A 19,997-nucleotide genomic window follows, 5' to 3' on the forward strand; every position below is an offset into this window, starting at 1 on the left:
TCAGGAGTTAAGAACTTTCACGTTTAACAGCTAGAAACTTAAAAAAATATTTTTTTTAATGTGGAGTGCAAAGTGAAAACACAAATCACAACTTTTTTTTGTGGATAAATCTTTGTTCACTTTCTGCTGCCTTGTTGAATTATTTTCTTAGTACATTTCCCTTTCTCCTGCTAGGCAGTCTGACCATTGTTGTGTGATTCAAATTGAAATACGGAGGTGTGAAAGGCCGATGGTACAGATGGAGAGACATATGGGCTAATGCAGCTATACCTCCCACTATCTATGACTAGGTTGCCTGGGATTAAAGAGATAAAAAAGGGAATGGGGACATATTTATGTGGGGTGTTATTACAAGATGTCAGCATGTGTGTGGAGTGATAGTGAGACCACTTGTCTTATTGGGGGGGTAAAAAAAGCCCAGGCAGCATGGGGCTGACTGAGGACAATTTGTGTGTAGCAAGAAAAAAAAAGTATGGCCGTGCTTGTGTGTACTTATTCAACATATTCACACAGTTTCTCCATTGTAACTTTAAGTGAAAAACAAACTTAAAAAGGAGCCAATGGGAATAAGTAAGTGTGTGAGAGTGTGTGTGTGTGTGTGTGTGTGTGTGTCTGTCTGTGTGTGTCTGTATGTGTGTGTGTTGAATGCAAAGTTTGTCACCTTTGTAAGTGCCTGGATCCAGTCACGCTGTGTTTCCTGTGTTTCTGCTCCGACAACCAGTGCTCGCTCCGTCTGCAGGTACAGTTCCACAGTAAACACAGCCCTGCCAGAGACACGTTGCTCACTGTTAGAGATCTGGAAATGTAAAGTGTCCTCACAAGCCCCCAAATCTGCTTACATTTGCATACATGCAATTAAAAGCAGCCATACTTTCTTGTCTATGTGTATAAAATGCTGGTTATACCTGTAAACCTTCTCACCATTGAAAATAACTTATAATGTTTTGTGCTTTCAGATTTCTAGATACTGCTGACCGAGCCTGAGCAATACCAATGACCAATATTATTATGATTCAGGGCAAAGTGATTGAGTCTGTATCTTGTTATAAATACCCTAGATTCATGTTTGAGGATTCTCTTTTTTTTTTAAAGCCTAACATTCGGCAACTCGTTAAGAAGCTGAAGCTGAGTTTTTATTTCAGAAATAAGTCTTGCTTCTCTTTTGATGCAAAAATGAGACTTGTTGCTTCTTTTATGTCTGTGATTGACAACCGATGTTCTATACGGTGTATGCATGCATTCTCTCAAAGTCTTCACTCCTTAGATACTATATACCGTGGAGCATTGAGGTTTATTAAAAATCTCACCACTGCTCCCTGCATTGTCCATCTATATACTTTTATTTATAAGGCCATCCTTAACTTGCTTCCTTCATATCCGTGTGAATTTATCCATCTAAAAAATAGCTGGAAGCTACTCTGTGACAAATTCAAAAGACTTGCTCTTGCATCTCCCAAATGTCTGTCTTGAAATGGGGAAAATGGCTTTTTAGGTTTGCTACACTGGCAGCCCGGAATCTACTGAAGACTGATTTGCGTCCAGGGGAACTGGTTCCTTTAATATATAATCATGGTGGGAGTTAAAAATTGTTTTTTTTCTGAAACGTTGTGTACCATGCTGTCCTCAGCAGGAAACTAAATAAATATAATAATTAATATAAATGATCTGCCCTTTAATGGCCAATACCGAATAGAAAGCCAATAATTTCACATTTTTGCATTTCAAAAAAGTAGCTCATAACATGTAGATTATACACTTCTGAGAGTAAGAAAGATTAAGGGGTCATGCAGGAGAGGAGTGATGCTAGCCTAGCTAACGTGACCAAATCTCAGGAAGATTCTGTCTGGGAACCACCCAGTATTTTTCTCGTATTTGAGGCATGCTTTACGATTGCCTAGAGCCGTTTATTGGACGCTACAGATGTCCATCAAATGTGTCTGTACGTAGCTCAGCCAATCGTATCAGTTATACCAGACGATGTATGTAGAGCAACAGAAATTCAACAAGGAAGAAGAAGCTACGGTGTTTCGCCAAGAAGTCGTCATTATCTTGCCATCCCTCCCCAAGCCGAGCAGGGCAAAATGAAATTGCGCACAAGGCAGCATGGATATACCCAGGCTAGGGTGATGAAAGACCTTGAAGGGATTTCATTCGCAATAATGAAGAGCCAACCAAATCTATCTCATAATCACTATTGTTAACGCGAAAAAACCCCACTAAGAACAGTTTTGACTCTTCATATTTGTTTTCCAGCAAAGCATATATTATATATATATATATATTATATTATATATATATTATATTTCAGAACATAATCTGTCAAATCAGTTGATGTATTAATTTGTGACTATTGTATGTATAGTATGTATGTATATGTATCGGAGTGAGTAGATATAGATAGTAGTAATATAGTTACTGTACCTATATGAGTCCTATTTCTATAGATTTCCTAGCCTTTGTGAAGAGACATTCACCTTTTTTTATTGATATTCAGTGGCTTTGCTCACAGCATGCTCCTAATGCACTGTAGTTCAGATAATCACATTTTGCTTTCAAACTGTCATGAATGTGCTTTTGTACGATGTGTTAGTCAGTCCATCAGAAAGGGACATTCACTCCCCCGGGTTAGGCAAAAGAAAATGCATAGGCGCATTAGGTTATATGCACACCAATTATATATTCCTTCAAAAGCAGGCACTACCACACTCATTCATCCACACAAACTTGCAGGCAAAACCGTTGCTGTCGGAAGCAAAAAGGCAGCTATTAATCTTTGTTGGTCTTTTCCCCTTCTGTCGTCTCTGCCTCCACCCTCTTTCTCTCTCTCTCTTTCTCTCTCTCAGTGTGAAGGTACAGAGGTCAGAGTATCACTATCGTAATGGTTTGAACACACTACCGAGCGCCGGCTCCTTTCCCGTTGGTACGCTACAGCGAGGGAGGCTCTAAATGCTAAAGCGATGGGTGTTTAAGGTGGCGTGTCACGGGGGTCACGGCAGCACTGAGTCGCTCTCTTCTCGCTCGTGTCAGGGGAACAGGCGAGACACGGGTGTTTGTGTGACCCCGCATGACCCCTCCCCACCCTCTTCCTCCTCCTCCTCAACCCTCCCCTACTCTTTACCCGCAGGTGTGCAGCTGCTTGTTAGCGAGGGGGTCCCTGAGGGAGAGTAAGGGATGGAGTGGTACAGCGATGTGCTGTGCAAATGGTATCAGAAAGACAGAAGAAGAAGACAGAGGGATAAGAGATGAACGCTGGATTATGAATGTCCCGCAGGGAGAGGGAGTGAGCTAGAAACAAAGACAGATGGAGAAAGAGAGAGCAAAAGGGGATGAAACAATAACGTGCATAAAAAAAACAGAGCAACAGAAGAAATTGAGATAAGAGAAAATAAACAACCATCATCACACAGGACATATTCCCGTGCCGTGCTTGTCTGCTATTGTAAATAGTTTATGTCTCTTGTATGATATGCTATACATGTTTTAAATACTTGTTTTCATTCTTCTTTCCTGTTGTCTTGTGGATTTTTACACAGGAAATGGTGTACCACGATAACCTAGTGACTGTAAAATGCACACTTCATCATCATTTCTCCCTTTACCGAATACTGAAACATTGAATCATGCTGGTATATTTTAGGTGTATTCGTGATGATTATGATTTATTTTTGGAGTCGCTCATGGTTTTCCTGTAGTATGTATGTGTTTAATAAGTCCAGCGAAAGTGGACACCATGTTTTTTTTCGGCATTAAATTACATCAAATAAAACATTGAGAACTCTTGGTTCGCTAACTACATTGTTTGTGCTTCGTTTTAAGTGAAGGCGCCCAATTATGCTACTGCAGAGGTTTGGGGCTATTTTGAGTAATATTAGGGTAATAGTAGGGGTTATTAAATGCCGTTTAGCACATCGCCCCGAGCTAATCAGTGTTAGCCATGTACATGGAGATGCTAGCGTCTCTCTGTGCATTCTCTATACATGGTTGATCAACAAAAAAAAACTGTCTTGATGGCTGATGTGATGTATTTTCATGCCGAAAAAGACCAGGAGGTCAATTTTCGCCAGACTTACACTATAATGAATTCTATGATTGGATAACTTTATTAATCCCCAGAAGAGAAACTAGGTTGGTCACCCGTGCGCAGTGACAAATAACGAAAGAGACACCGGTGAGATAGGTCAAAGCAGATGAAAGACATTCTGCCACAACAACAGTAGACACACTGACATAGAAATTAATACATTTACAGAAAAGACATTAGTGTGGCTCAGAAGCCTGCTGAACATTAATTCATGCAAATAAAATTGATCATGTATTAAATATAGGCCGATCATAAGTGAGGAACCTAAAAACAAGACCAATAGAATAAGCTATGCGTATTAAATGAAACAGAACTTACTGTTCAGCTGTGGAAACAGACTTTAGGCTAAACTATAGGCCTTATTTTTTTTTAGAGTAAGAAATTTCTGCTTTTCCAACTTTTCCAATTATTTTGGATAAGGGCAGTATTGATCTGTATCCAAAATACAACCTCACTGGATTTGATATTGACTGAGGTAAATTCAAATTACACTACGCAAGCTCATGTGCAAATTGTGAGCGTGCCGCAGTAAAAAAGTACTTTCTGTGTTTGAATAAAGTTTGACAGATCTGACTAGCACTTTTCCTTGTGGAAAAATCTGCTGCACAAGATTCACCTGTGGTTTACACGAGCATTTAGGTATCTATATATATTTCCGTAGCCTTTTTTACTTTCTCCTTAAGACCTCCTTTCGTTTGCTCTGAGAAAGTCTTAATTCCCATAGCTCTCATATATCTAACCCATCTCACTGGAAAAAGTAAGTTCTTCTACAAGTCTTTAAAAAAGCTATTTTTGTTGGCTTGTGACAGATGATGATAGCGAGAAAAGGGAGAAAAGAAAGGTTTGTATCCAATGTCTTTTAGTTGCATTAAGGGTCAGAATTTAAATACACTTGTCAAAACTTAGTCAGAAAAGTCCTTAGAAAACCTCAACTTATCACAAGCCAACATATTCCCTTTGCATTAATTCTTTTGGAGTGGGTTTGTAATATTCATATAACTTTAGTATGTGTTGGGGGCTGCACTATTATTCACGGTGTCCTCTGCCACGGTGAAATTACCCAAATGCTGTGCTTAATGGAAGCGACACCTACGGCCTCCTGTAGCGCAGCGATAGGCTGCTGGTGGGAGTGTGTCATCTGCATACGTTAATATTCATGAGCGGCAGACAGTCAAGAGGTGAGGCGTCCCCGCTCGCTCTGCGCGCAGGCATGCTGGGAACTCTGGGAGTTGCAGAAGTGAGAGGGAGTGAGGCAGAGTTTAATCTAGTGAAACGTACAGCCATTATGAGCGTTAGCGACAGAGAAGTAATAGCCTTTCTGGGGGCGACGCCGTGACCTGTGACTGGGGATGTATGCGCCAAGCTAAAAAACTGGAGCATGTCACTGTTGCTCTGTGTGTCAATGCAGGAAAAGGATCAAGACATCTGTTCCTTCTCGGTGTGTTTGTAACACTTCCAGAAGAAATAAAGAAGAAGTTTCTTGTCAGAGTGAACTTTTTAACTGACTCATAATCTTAGAAGCGATAGTCGAGTCGGCACAGTAAAGTGAACAAAGGGAGGGCCATTAAAAGCTGCGTCCTTGGCCTGCATCTCCGCCAAAGTAAACAGGATATATAGCGCTCATAAAGCTGTGATAGGTTTTGTTAAAGTGACTAATGCTCAAGTTAAGATTATGCTGATCACAGATATGACAGGGGGAGGAGAGAAACTACACAAAAGACTATGTTTTACATGTCTGTGTTTATGTTAATATATCATGATTACATATGCAGTGAATTGAAATAGAGCCAAATAAAAAATAATAAATCATTTAAAAAGGTGTGTGTGTGTGTGTGTGTGTGTGTGTGTGTGTGTGTGTGTGTGTGTGTGTGTGCGTGTGGGGGGGGGGGGGGGGGTATGGCATGTGTATCCTCAAAGCAGCTTGAACAATCACGTATGAATTATGATTCAGTGACATTCAAATGCGTCTGTGTAAATGAAAGCCATATTGTATGAATTATGTGTAAATGATAACTTAATGTGCTGCATTTAAAACAATATTAAATCTTACAAATTAACATAAACCCTTCAACCATATTAAGTCCAATTTTGGTGATTTTCTAGGTCTAACTTCAATTGTGGAAATCTTATTAGATCATTCAATCCTTTAAAATTTAGGTGAAGAAAGTATTTCTACTCAAAATCAAATCAAAAGTTTACAGCAGTTTTTTTTTAGAGGTACAAGGATTTCACTAGACAGCAGCAATATGCAAATAGTTTGTGTGTGTGTTTGTGTGTGTGTGTGTGTGTGTGTGTGTGTGTGTGTGTGTGTGTGTGCGTGCGTGCGTGCGTGTGTGTGAGTGTGTATGTGTGTGTGTGTGTGTGTGTGAGTGTGTATGTGTGTGTGTGTGTGTGTGTGTGTGTGTGTGTGTGTGTGTGTGTGTGTGTGTGTGTGTGTGTGTGTGTGTGTGTTCATACCCAGCTCCAGTCATTGTCTCGGTGTTGCTGACGGCCAGTGTGACCACCTCAGTGACGTCCACCCTGCCGATGGCTGACGGGCTTCGCTCATTCTCGTAGTAACTCAGGAAGCCACCCTCTAAAGTACACCAACGACGCACCATGTCTGAATAAAACAATCATTTAAGCACAAAAATATACAGAGATTTTACAGATGGACTACATATAGTATTTTCACATTTTTTATTTTGTTCAACTATTACAACTAATCCTACCAATAATACGTTTTATGGCAAAATACGATCGTTATGCCTTTAAACCTCAAAGTGTAATTCTGGCACAAAACCATTCCATGGTCTTTTTCGGCACTACATCAAATAAGCCATTGAGACCGTTTTTTTCTTGTAACAACTACTAAATCCAGGAGAGACGCTAATAGTCGGACGTGGCTAACACTGATTAGCTCGGGGCCGTACGGTGAAGGCATTACAACGGCTTGTTAAACCACTAATACTGCTCAGAATAATAACGAGAGATGACAAACTTTAAACTACAGCAGTGACAATGTGCAAAGTTCGAATGACAGTAGGAGACCTGACCTCCCTAAGGGGGCCCCACCTGACTCAACCCAAGTTTTTATTGTTTTGTTTTGTTTTTGGTTCTTCATATACATTTTTTGGAATTACACATTTTTTTTAATATTTAGATTCATATTTTGAAAATAACTAACTTTAAAAAACTAAAATGTTCACATCGAGGGGCCCCCTGTAATTTTTTTCCCTAGGGCTCCAACAGATCCTCAACCTGACTCTAACCAGATGACTTTCATGCTGCCTTGCTTTCGTCTAGACTCCGCCAAGCTCCACTCAACCATCTGGATTTGCTCCATAGGAAAGTGATTTCAGGGTTCACAAAAAATGGTAAAGCCAATCAGGACCACCGGGCGGGGTTTTATAGATGTGATGTAGTGGAGAAACGACTGTTTTGATTCAGACAACAATGGCGGCTCGCATCTAGGAAGCAGGCGCCAACATCAATACTGCTATTTCATCCGTGTTGTCCAATCTAGCGAATATAACACCAGAGAACGGCTTGAAAGGCTTTTATTGGTGGAAACAATATCAGCTGTTTGGCTTTTCCCTGTGTCGCGGGTTGGTTTCGATGTGAGTGATTAAAGTAGCATGTCAATTAAGATGACGGACAAGTGCTTTATCCAATCATGTGCAAGGATTTTTGATAAGGCTCAGCCTCCTGAAATCGCTTCCCAGTCGAGTGATTACAGATGGATGAGGGGAGCAAGGCAGAACGAAATTCATCTGGCGAGAGTCAGGTTAACAGACTCTGGATAACCTTAATGAGACGGAATAGGCCACAAGGTGAACCCTGCTATTGTTTCATCCCACTCAGTCTGGCATCTACACAATCTTTAGTTCATAAAAAGAACGAGTCATGCTGAGCTACAAAAAAAAAAAGTTTGTTGGTGGAATTCCAGTTGATTATCCATGCGTCTATGTTTTATGCAGAACTAGTTTTTTTCAGAGCGTATTAAGATTTTGGTCACATGTGGTGGCACAGTTCAACAAGTGATCGTGCTAAACCAATAAGGTTGCTGCTTTTTGTCAACAGAATGGGAAGATGGTGTCCTCCATAGCTTCATCACCTGCTGGATTTGGTTGGAGAATAGAGGATGGGAATTTACACGTCACCTGGACGACAAGAAATGCAACCGGAGCGCTTATGGAGCGCTTATATACATTTTTTGAGACAGGAGCTACTGCTTGATGAAGCCCCGGAGGATGCCATCTTTTCATTCTGTTGACAAAAAGCAGCTACCTTATTGGTTTAGCATGATCACGTGTTGAACTGTGCCACCACCCGCGACCAAAATCTTATTACGCTCTGAAAAAAACAAGTTCTGCATTAAACATAGACGCATTGATAATCGACTGGATTTTTAGCAACAAACTAAAACTGCGGAGCGGAAATCATTTTCTGAAAGACTTTTCATGGTTCATCTTATGTCCTAGAAGTGGAAAACAGAAAGCAGCAAATGTACTTCTTCTTCTTGAGGCAGATTGTTTACTTCTTTTTTGTTTGTTTGTTAAAATAAAGCCACTGAAATGTTCTTTGGCATACGAACGTGTACAGTAACCATGAGAGTAACATACTCTCGGACAATCAAGAAAGAGTCATAAAGACAGCAAATTGACTCAGTAGTTGACTTATCTAATGATAACTTCAGATCCTTCCCTTATGCTACCAGAATCCTCCAATATGCCTGGTGCCTCTATTGGATTACTAATGTAGAGCCATGCATTTGCATACTGATAAAATTGAACAAATTGTCCATTGTTTATGGAGTCAGAAAAATAAATTAATGAGAGATTGTTGCAATGTTAGTGATTGGCTTGTCAACAATTAGCACCACTCCAACCCTATTTAACACAGCTAATGACTCTCTACAAGCTAAGACAACACTATAGAGAAATCGTTTATACGTTGGGAGAAAAGACACTGTGCATTCAGCTTCCACACATGGATGTATGTATGGAGATGTGTCAGTATCACAGGCGTCCTCTTTTCTTCTTCTTAAGAGTGCATATTATTCTATAAACCAAGTTGTTTTCATCCAAAGCTAAACCAGACAGGCGTAAAAAGATCACACCGCCTGAAGGCCAGGCTTTCAGGTAGAGCCAGATCGATATGTCTGTCAGACGATATTAACAGCTGATACTGGCCTATCACATACACGTTCATATGAAAATCTTTTTTTTACAGAACAATGCAGAAAACAATGCTTGGGGTGATTTTAAAAGAGTGTCATTTAGTTATTTTTTATTTAGTGTTAAGCAGTTTAACTTATAGTTAAGATACAGTGCTATTTATCAATTTCTTTATTCTTTATTCAAATGGTCAGCAATTGAATGAACATGATCTTGTACATGTAGCTACTTTATTTTTATATATTATTTTTTCCCCAGTGTTCATTTAGATGTATTATGTATAATAATGTTAAATATTCTGAAAAATAAATATTTGTTTAGGAAAGCAGCCATCTGTACACCTTTGCATAGTCATATCGGTGCAAAAATCCACCAAAGGTCTATTTTCATTCCAGCTTAGAAATCGGGCACCACATTAATTTTTCCCTTCTAAAATCGGTATTGGTCTTTAAAATCTCACATCGGTCAGGCCCTAGTTTCAAGCAAACAGCTTCCCTGAATAATCATCCAAGATGCAACGCCAGAGGGAAAAAAAACAACCTACATGGCGTACTTAGTTTGCCAGACTGTGGCCTTCATTTCCAAGTCAACAAAAGAAGTCTTGGCATGGAGAGAGGAACGCAAACATCAGTTGAGGACCACAAGAGTCAGCTTGTGTTTTAACTTCATGATGACAATTTGATGACTTATGTGAAGAGACGTTCGTTTAATATTTAGTCTACCAGAGGACAACTGAGTCAAGCTGACTGTATACTGTATGTAAGCGCACACATGCACAGACACACACAGAATAAAAAGACTCCAAGGCCCGAACAGATTTCAATCAACAAACATGATCTCAGTGGAAAAAAAGCTGGAAAACACACAACATTGTCTTTCATGACTGTCTGACTATGTGATTTACATAGCCAATGAGCATGAAGTTCAAAAAAACATACCTAATTTTGGATTTTCAAAGTCACCGTGCCATCTGCTTTTGTGTCACACACACACACACACACACACACACACACACACACACACACACACACACACACACACACACACACACACACACACACACACACACACACACACACACACACACACACACACACACACCCACACACACACACACACACACACACACACACACACACACACACACACACACACACACACACACACACACACACACACACACACACACACACACACACACACACACACACACACACACACACACACACACACACACAGCCCTGCACCCCCTGTCGCTTGCAACTCCAAAGTTTCCACTGTATTCATCTCATGAATATGCTAATTGTGGATTCCTCTGCCAACTGTGTGTGATGTTTCTGAAGGAACAGATATAGTTCCAATAAAAAGAAAAATAAGAAGTGTCTACAACTGGCTGTTTAAAGAAAAAGGATGTGATAAGCATAGGAATGGAAGATGTCAGTTTCGCTCTATTCACCCTTGCACTGCCTCTCTGTATGGCTCTTTCGTACTTTTTCTTTGTCTTTTCTTGTCTCAAAAACACAATCTGGACACAAACAGTAAACAGCTTTTAAAAAATAACTATTATCTTTATGCTTACTGTGGCATTTAAAAAAGACTGTTCTTCTGGCCCCACTTTGCTTGGAGGAGAGAATTATTTCAGCAGCTGAAGAATCATCTTTATCTGAAACCGACCGTACATCTAGCAGTTTTGCGTGTGTGTGTGTGGAAGAGAGAAAAGATACACTCTGGTATTTAAAGTCATTACCAATCCCATCTATCTGACAGGACGCGCCGTTGTCTTGGTGACGGAAAAGATTGCAATGTGCTTCATTTCCGTTCCAAATGTGTCCCTTGATTGCCTAGGTTTTGCAGAAAATGCCATGTCCATCATTTTCAACCAGGAGACGGTTAAGTTATTATTTTGTGCAGTATTGTCCTGGAACTGTGCCTTCCTCTCCTCTGTCCCTCCTGTAAGAGAGTAGTTTAATTTGTACCATCTGAAGTCCTTGCACAATCATTTCCTTAAGAGGCAAATCGTATCTCCTAACTAGAGTCAATTGCTATCATAAGCTCTTAGAAAACTGTAATACCATTGATTTTCTAGGCATTATGCTTTATATTGGTTTCAAAGGTTAAGTTTGGACTGATGGCAAGTACAAACAGGTATTGTCTAGGGGAGGAGTCAGCAACCTCAGGCATGTGTGCCACCATTGGCAAGTGATATCTTAACCAATAGCACACTGGTGTGCAAGAGAGTTTTTGTACCATCTCAAATTACCTCTTCCCGGGACAGGCTTGTTAAAAGATGTGACATTATTCACCATTTCATTTAGCTGATGCTTTTATCCTAAGTGACTTCCATTCACACCCATGCACTGAAAGGGTTGCAATTTCTGGTTGGGTGTCTTGGATCTGCTGCAGTTCAAAGCGAGCATCAGAATGGGGAAGAAAGGTGATTTAAGTGACTTTGAACGCGTCATGGTTGTTAGTGCCATACGGGCTGGTCTGAGTATTTCAGCAACTGCTGATCTACTGGGATTTTCACGCACAAACATCTCTAGGGTTTACAGAGAATGGTCCCAAAAAGAGAAAATATCCAGTGAGCGGCAGTTCTGTGGGTGCAATTGCCCTGTTGATGCCATAGGTCAGAGGAGAATGGCCAGACTGGTTCAAGCTGATGGAAAGGCAACAGTAACTCAAATATCCAGGAATACAGGAGAGCATCTGTGAACACACAACACAACCTACTTTCTAGCAGATAGGTAACAGCAGGCCAAGGATGTAAAGAAGCTTTAGCGTGTAGCGGCTAAAAGTAAACATAACGTAAACGGCGCAATAATATGTCTGAAAAGTCAACCAGCAACGTGACAGAAACACCAGATCCCAGTTTACACAGTGGAGAAACCTGACTAACAACAACTCAACGAGTATTTTCCCGGGTATCAGTATCGACTTTGAAATTCAACCCTAATGTATATGTACTAGTTGAAACACACAACTACTTGTAATGAGCAAGTCTGCAACGTTCTGACACCTGCCGGTTGACACCAATTCGAGGCGATGGTCTATCATCTTCATTCTCTTTTGTACTTTTGTTCTAACTTCTGACTTTCTCAGCCTTTTTTGTAGCTGGATATAATTTGTAGCAACTGAAAATATGTATGAGAACCGTGATAGTGAGATATTTAGCTACAGCTGCATTTCCAGTAACGAAAAAAGAGCAAAAATAACTTTTTGATTCTCTGTTTCACTGCGTTGTTCTTTGAGTCGAGGAGGGATGACGCATACTGACTTTGGTGATCATGCTACTTTTCCTCTGACCCCACTATGAGGTCAACCTTTTTGTTCTTTAGTGAAATATCCGAACATTTTTTGATGGATTAGTTATGGTCCCTAGTAGGCATTAATATTTTTCCTAAAAATTTTGATAATTTCTGTCACAGGAGCAGAAGCCCTGTATCCCAGCAGATCCTGGGAGATAGTTAAAACTTCAGCTACAGTTAAATTGCAGGTCATATGTCAAGCAACAGGAAATGCAACAAGGAGAAATATGCATAAACCAGAAATTGAGTTGTACAAGCAAATCATTTGGTATTTTCAAAGTAATTCTATAAAGGTGAGACTCTAGATTCCGGATTCTGTTAGCGATTACAGAGCACACACACTCTGCATCTTCATTGCTCAATCTGTTGAAGTATTTCCATGCAAAGCTGGTGGCAGACATTGTGTTGCATTAGCCTAAATAAAATGGTAGAGCCAGATAAATTGAGCCAAAAGGAAGTTACTGCTGAGAGAATTGCATCCACACGGGAGGATATAAAGGACTTACGTATTTGGTTTCACGCCGGTTCAGGTAAAAAACATTTTTTTTGCCTCTTTCATGGACACAAGCAGTAGAATTCCACTGACAAGGCCTAGAGGACATTTGTCTGAAATGTCCTAAAACATCAGAAATATTAATAGACCTAATTTCATGTTGGCACATGAGGCATACTGATCCTGTCTCCTTGAACTACTCCACAGAAAATCTTTCAACTACACTGTGGAAAAGGGGGGAAAAACATTTCTAATTTCCTCTCAACTCCAAGGAGAGACACTAAAAATCCCACTGCAAATCCAGGAAGCAAATTGCTACGGGACCCTGGGTCCGTCCGAAACAGTGTGGACACATGAATGGGCTCACTATTCGACCAACCAGTTTCTAAAGAAAGATCCTTTATAACGGCCAGCGCACCCATATGCCTACGTAAGGCTGGGGACATGGAAGGTTAGGAAAGAAGGGGGGTTAAAGGGGGGGGGGGGGGGGCAAAAGGTGTTGAGAGACTACAAATGTGCGACAAATGTAATTTCAGATACAGTTATCTTTTTTTTTTTAATTCTGGATGAATATGAGGGATTTGGGAGACTGAGGAGAAGAGGGAAGAGGTTGATGACAGTAATTAGCCATTTTTATGGAGGTGTAAAAAATAAGGTAAAAGAATATCACAAACTAGGCAGGCAGCACCCACATGACCCAAGATAGAACATGTACCGGTGGTGTGTCATAACAGCACAATAAAGATTGCACTGAAAATGTGAAATAAGCTGCTTGTGAGTTTCTACTTCGTTGAATGTAACTATTGTTCAGCTATGTTGGGATTTGTGGCACAAGTTCCTTTCCTAACAGAGTACTGAATGCCTTTGGATCCATACAAGATAAAAGGAAAAAGGAAACGAGCTTCATCAAAAACCTGCACATTACCGAATCGCATGCATCCTTTGTTTGTGGTGCAGCATTTCCTTAGTGGGTGGGATACTACTAGCTTCTACACAAGCATCCGTGCAATGGGGGGAACAATAGTGCTTGATTTACAATCAAGCAGCTGCGTCCATTGCCAGCTGTTCCCCAACAAACAGCAATGGCCCCCGCGGCCCAGCCGTTCTCTGCGGGAGTCCACAACCAGCCGCCAGAGACAACGCTAGCGGAAGCCAACCGTGGTATATGCCTGCACCAGCTAAATTGGGCCAATTAGCTTGTACGCCAAGAGTTCTCCCTGCATAGTATTTTCAAGAGGAAATGAGGAAACTCTCGATTTCTCTGCTGCCCCCCCGACTCCTCTCTCACTTAGGCAAATTGTTAAATACGCTAAATGTATGCAAGATGAGCAGGTTGATTGGACTAATCAAGTCATCAATGTGGTAATTAAACAGCCGTATTGTTCATTGACTGAATGGCCAGAGGTACAAAATTAACAGATTTACTCCAAAGTTTTGACTTAATTGTGTCTCCGGCTTATTTCTTTACTACACTGCTCCAGATTCACCCACTGTCCCCCAAAACTTTTTTTAATCGACATTGTACAGACACCCATTTTCAGCATGCATTGAAAAAGCAGGCCGTACCCCTTTTTCCACTCAATCCCCCTCTTCCCTCCTTCGCTCATCCACCCCCCTTTTCTGCCAATCTTCTGCCTATCTCGCCATCAGACAAAAAAATCTGTGATGAAGACATCTGCTGGACAGCCCGTCAGGGGGCTGGAAATGGAAATCGAGGAAACTGAAGGAATCTGAACGATCTGTCCGTGCCAGAATTACAGCATACTTCATTACAGGGCATAGCAGACAGATATGGCATAAGATAAAGAAATAAAAAATAATAAAAAACACTATCCGCCATGTATTTCTGGCCTAAGCAACAGCAATACTCATGCCACTCATTTAGGCGAGCAGAGGCACAGTTATAAGAGCAATCCAAAAGCCTATTAGATTAAGACGAATTGCTTAAACAGTTTTTTATGTACTCCTCATAAAAAATAAAACTAATGACACAAATGTGGCCGCTTATAAATTCATCAAAAATCCTTAACTATTTGTTTGAGCATTAAACCATGAAGAAGATTTGGTTTATTATCAAAAAAAAGACTTGACTCCAGCTTTGTAGATGCAAGTAATTGAATATGAGTTCATGTGGGCTCAGATTTGTGTCCTCAATAAAACTGTTAACATAATTCTACTTCTCTCTCTACTCTCCACCCTCACCTCCATCCTCTTTTCTCTCTCTCTGGCACTTGTGAGTTACTGTTGCAGGCGAGAAACGGAGCGCAGCTGATGAGGAAAAGGGAAAACTAATCAGAAATTAGGGGGTGCCATTTCCCTGCTGCCACTCACCATTTCAGACAGTAACTGCCTACTGTCTCTCTGTTCCTGCCGAGACTCACACAAGCGACACATACACACACACACGCACAGACGCACAAAAAAGCTTGTACACACTCTTTAATGCGAAAGTAAGAGTTACTTCTTTACCCATTTAGGAAGAGAGACTTAATTTGCGCGAGAATCAACTGCGTAAACCTGATATGGAGGTTCGACCGTACAGCGAAACAGCTAATAAAGTGGTGCCACGCTGGAGAATAAACCAGTTTAACCTTGATTTCAGCATAAATAAACCAAAGAGGAATATAGTTTCTTCTAATCCTAATCTATATTCCGAGCAGCGTTTAGACTGAACACGTTTTTTTGCCAAACGCTAAGTAGCACAGTATATATTTTCATCACGGCGGAACAGCACAATGATCCCCTACACCACCTTGGTCAAGGCCATTTCCAAAATTGCTTGCCAAATTAATTCATGTCGTACTCTCAATTTAGCTTCCATCAGTGGGAGCATGAAAGCCTATTGGAGTTGTCTCCAGACAAAAAGTAGAAGATGCTGTGGCAGAGTGCTTTTATTAATCCCTGAGCATAACCTATGAATTATTAAGAACTCGTGTGTGTATCTATAGACCATCTAACCATTAGCCTGGGAGCAAAAGGCATCCTGGAGTACATTCAAAAATACCTCATCCCTCCATGCTCACTAAGTCCTGACAGCGCTTCCTTGTGATTGAAGAAGTTGGAACACATTGAGTTTCAAAACCCATCCCCTCTGAATTTTTTAACAGTTAAGGCACCATTAAAGCACAAAAGCCAAACTTGTACAGTTCTTCATAATAGATGACATAACGGGGTGTTTATCGGACCAAATATTACGAGCACTTATCTGAAAGAGGGAAAACTTTGTAACGGTGCGGCATCTGTAAGTGGTACAAAATGCACAACTGTGACTAAAATGGACACTTGTAGCATCAGTACACTGTACTGTTGGTGTGTTGGTGAAACAACGAACAACACATTGTTGTTGGATTTTTACAAGAGCAGCCAATAGATTTTCTTTTTCTGCAATGACTTTAAGATGATGAATCACACTAAAAGGACAAATGCTTACTTAAAGCAACTCCATGTCGTTTTTCAACTTTCATAATATATTTCCAAGACCCCTGCAATGGTATGTCAACTTGCAATAAGTTTTGTTTTTTTTAAAGATTATTTTTTTTGGCAGTTTTCCAAGCTTTTGTTATATATGACAAACAGGAAATGGGGTGAGAGAGAGAGGGAGAGACATGCAGCAAAGGGCCGCAGGTCAGAGTCCAACCAGCAGCCGCTGCCTCGAGGACCTTCAGCCTCTTTACATGGGGCGGTTGCTCTAACCACTGTGCAAATAAGTTGCAATAAGTTTGATGACACGTCTGTTGAGTGATGTGTAAACGATTAGCTAGCTAGCTCTCAAAATTAAAAAAAAAAATTCATTCAGACTAAATACATCTTTTTATGGAAAAGCAATACTTTCATTCTGTACCGCGCAAAACGCCCCGTGGGAGTATTTTTATTTTTTTTTAAATATAGCTTTTAATAAAGATTCTACATATTCAACCTTTAACAATGGATACATTGACTGCTTGTAATGTAAAAGGGGATAAAGCCACAAACTATTATCACCCAGCCCAAATGAGAAGCGGGATTGGGCCTCACACTTCAACTTACCAAGTTAATTGCTGAGATCTAGGAGCAGTATAACAGTGTAAGAAACTCAAACCTGTTTACAAGTTTCTAAGAGACCCCAAAGGTAATGCGAGCCACGCACTACGACAGAATCAAACAATGTTGCGGATGATTCACCCCTCCTGACATTCGGCAGCAAAGCCCTGATTTCTTGATGGTTGTAAAGAGTGTGCCTTGCCAGATGTTTCTGTTGAGTGAGGGATGTTAAGGTATGAATGTTTTTTTTACATAACTGTTAAGATTTGAAAAGTATTTTAGTGCCGAGTTTAAGCTAATTTTATGGAATAGACAACAAAGGCGAATAGTAAAATTCATCAGGGATTTGTTAGCAGCATGATTAGTGGTCCACCTCCACAAAAAGTGGTTGAGATAAGATCGTTACTCTATTATGAACCTTTGACCACATGTTTCTTGAGCCATCAGACTTTGTTGTAGTGAAGCCGCCATGGTCCCTGATTTCAGCAATTACTTTATAATTATATTACGCAACAACTTAAATTGCAATATATTTGAGTCTGCCTACAAATGAAATGGAAATGAATTCAATCTCTACAAATAATGAGAATTTCAATAGACACTGGTGAACCACCCCCCCAAAAAAAATCTCCTCTAAGGGGCAATTTCCCAGACCTCAGCCCTGTTCATTAGCCAGCATGCACAGCCACCAATGAGAGCAGAGCATGTGTGGGTTGATGGAAATGGAGATGGATGTCTTGCCAAAGATGTAGGAGATTCAGCTCCTTCAAGTGGCAGGTAGCTGCAAGCTCTCACCCCCACCCGGAAACCTTCCCTCCCCCGTTTCTCACACACACACACACACACACACACACACACACACACACACACACACACACACACACACACACACACACACACACACACACACACACACACACACACACACACACACACACACACACACACACACACACACACACACACACACACACACACACACACACACACACACACACACACACACACACACACACACACACCTTCCCAATAACCCACTTCCCCAGGGGCCGCATCCAAAGTCGGCTCCTTCTCCTAATTACCCACGGGCCCAGGAAACACTCCAGCTGTTTAGAGAAGTGGGACCATTGCAGTGCAAGAGGTGCAGCAACAGCAGCAGCTGAGGAGTTTAGGGTGTGAAATGGAGCCTGATTAAAAGTTTTAAACTGCCTTGGAAGACAAAATAAGGAGAATTCCGAAGTTTTGTCTCAGGTGCATTTAGAAAGGACTTGTACTAGAATTATTCTAGATATTTTTATCTTAATTTTTTTGACCTGGCCTTAATTGACCCAGTACTTCTGTTGAGCATTCATGGCTGGGTCATCTAACAACATCTTTCCGTCTGACATGTAGTCCCAGAGGGTCGATGTAGAACACATTTGAAAGACAGATTCATTGATCGTTTTGACTGGACTGTTTGGTGTACGGATTAAACGATAGGCAGTCAACAGACAACTGACAGACTGACACTGATTGATCGTTCAGCGCTCAACTGTAGGAGACCTCGGGCAAACACAGGGTTTAAATTGCTTACAAATGGATTGATTGGCCTTGCAGGGATTTGCAAAAAACGACATAAGCTCACCATCTCTTCCACGGCGGTCCAGCGTTGTCTTCATGGGGGCAGTCGAGATGTAGAGGAATCCATCCATGAAGAGGGAAGCGTCAGAAAGAGAGGTGCTCTCCGACCACTGCTCCAGTCTGGGGAAATCTGAGGGGGTCGCACAGTAGATCAGCAAGGAAATGGTTTTTCCCTAATAAATGTTATGGTGGTAATGCACCATTCTGATGCCAGCCTCACACTTCTGTGTCACGATTTTACCTCTACCTGCAGCTGTTTGTATTTTTGACAATTTCAGATAAACCGAAAGGTTAAGCAGCAGCCCTTTATGTGTTGAAGATATGATCGTATATTTTGAATCTAAATAAACCAGTAAAAAACCCACTGGATTATAAAAAATGCTTTGTCACAAAGCACAGCTGAAAACAGGGCTGTAATTAATAACCCATGAACAGACTGAATAAACTTTATAGCTTCAATAATATAAAACGCCTAGGCTATGCTGTAGTTAGGGCTGTTTGATATAACAAAAATAATAATGCTAATACTACTACTACTACTACTACTACTACTACTACTACGTTCAGAAAAATAAAAGTGTTGATTTAACACAATAATAATAATAATAATAAAAATTATACTACTACTAATGATAATAATCCTCATATCACAATATTAACAAACCATTCATTTCGGATATCAACAAATATGACAGTTTGGCAAATTTAAGAAAAATAAAAAACGTTGATGTACAATGCGCAAACTATATTCCCTTCTTGATTATTTATAGACATAACTCTGAAATAAAAATAATGTGTTTGTTTGTTATTAATGTAAATATATTCAGAATTATTCAGTTGGATAACTAAATTTCACCTTCATATCATGATATGTAAGATTCCACAGAGATTATTTAATCATCAGCTTTGTGGGACACAGCATTATGGCCGTAGTACTGCAGCAACATAATATACAATCTAGATATTATCTGTAAAGATTCCCAGCGTCCATCACGTGGCAATTATTGTCATTATCCCATATTATTGTCAGAAATAAACAGGTTTGGAATGCTTTCGGATCAAGATAGCTGTAATCTTAGATGCAATTCTATCTTTCTATACCACTCTTATTCATGTAAAATCCCTAAAAAGATCTTTCAGTCAGAAAACATGGACTCATGGCTCAGTGATGGCACAGCTCCCTATAGTTAAAGTGCCCTTAAGCAACACACTGGATCCCTACCAGCTTCATGATGTTCTTGAAGCTGAGCTCTGACCTCCATGTGGAGATTATTTCCCCTGTGGGCATCAATGAAGCTGCACCGTATTATTCATCTTCC

The 19,997-nt window shown here is 40.5% G+C and overlaps 1 protein-coding gene across 5 annotated transcripts in view; it reads right to left on the reverse strand.

The window, feature by feature from the left end:
* The window catches only part of arap2 (ArfGAP with RhoGAP domain, ankyrin repeat and PH domain 2), a 120,912-nt gene that overhangs the window by 31,004 nt on the left and 69,911 nt on the right, over nucleotides 1-19,997 (reverse strand). For all 5 annotated transcript variants that reach the window (XM_083937154.1, XM_083937153.1, XM_083937151.1 and 2 more), the window contains exons 15-17: nucleotides 18,683-18,808; nucleotides 6,539-6,683; nucleotides 662-764 (exon numbers count right to left, since the gene is read on the reverse strand). In XM_083937154.1, the coding sequence (XP_083793280.1) occupies nucleotides 662-764; nucleotides 6,539-6,683; nucleotides 18,683-18,808 (374 nt within the window). The remainder of the gene's footprint in view (nucleotides 1-661; nucleotides 765-6,538; nucleotides 6,684-18,682; nucleotides 18,809-19,997) is intronic.

The sequence above is a fragment of the Echiichthys vipera genome (assembly GCF_963691815.1).
Source record: "Echiichthys vipera genome assembly, chromosome: 22".
NCBI lineage: Eukaryota > Metazoa > Chordata > Actinopteri > Perciformes > Trachinidae > Echiichthys > Echiichthys vipera.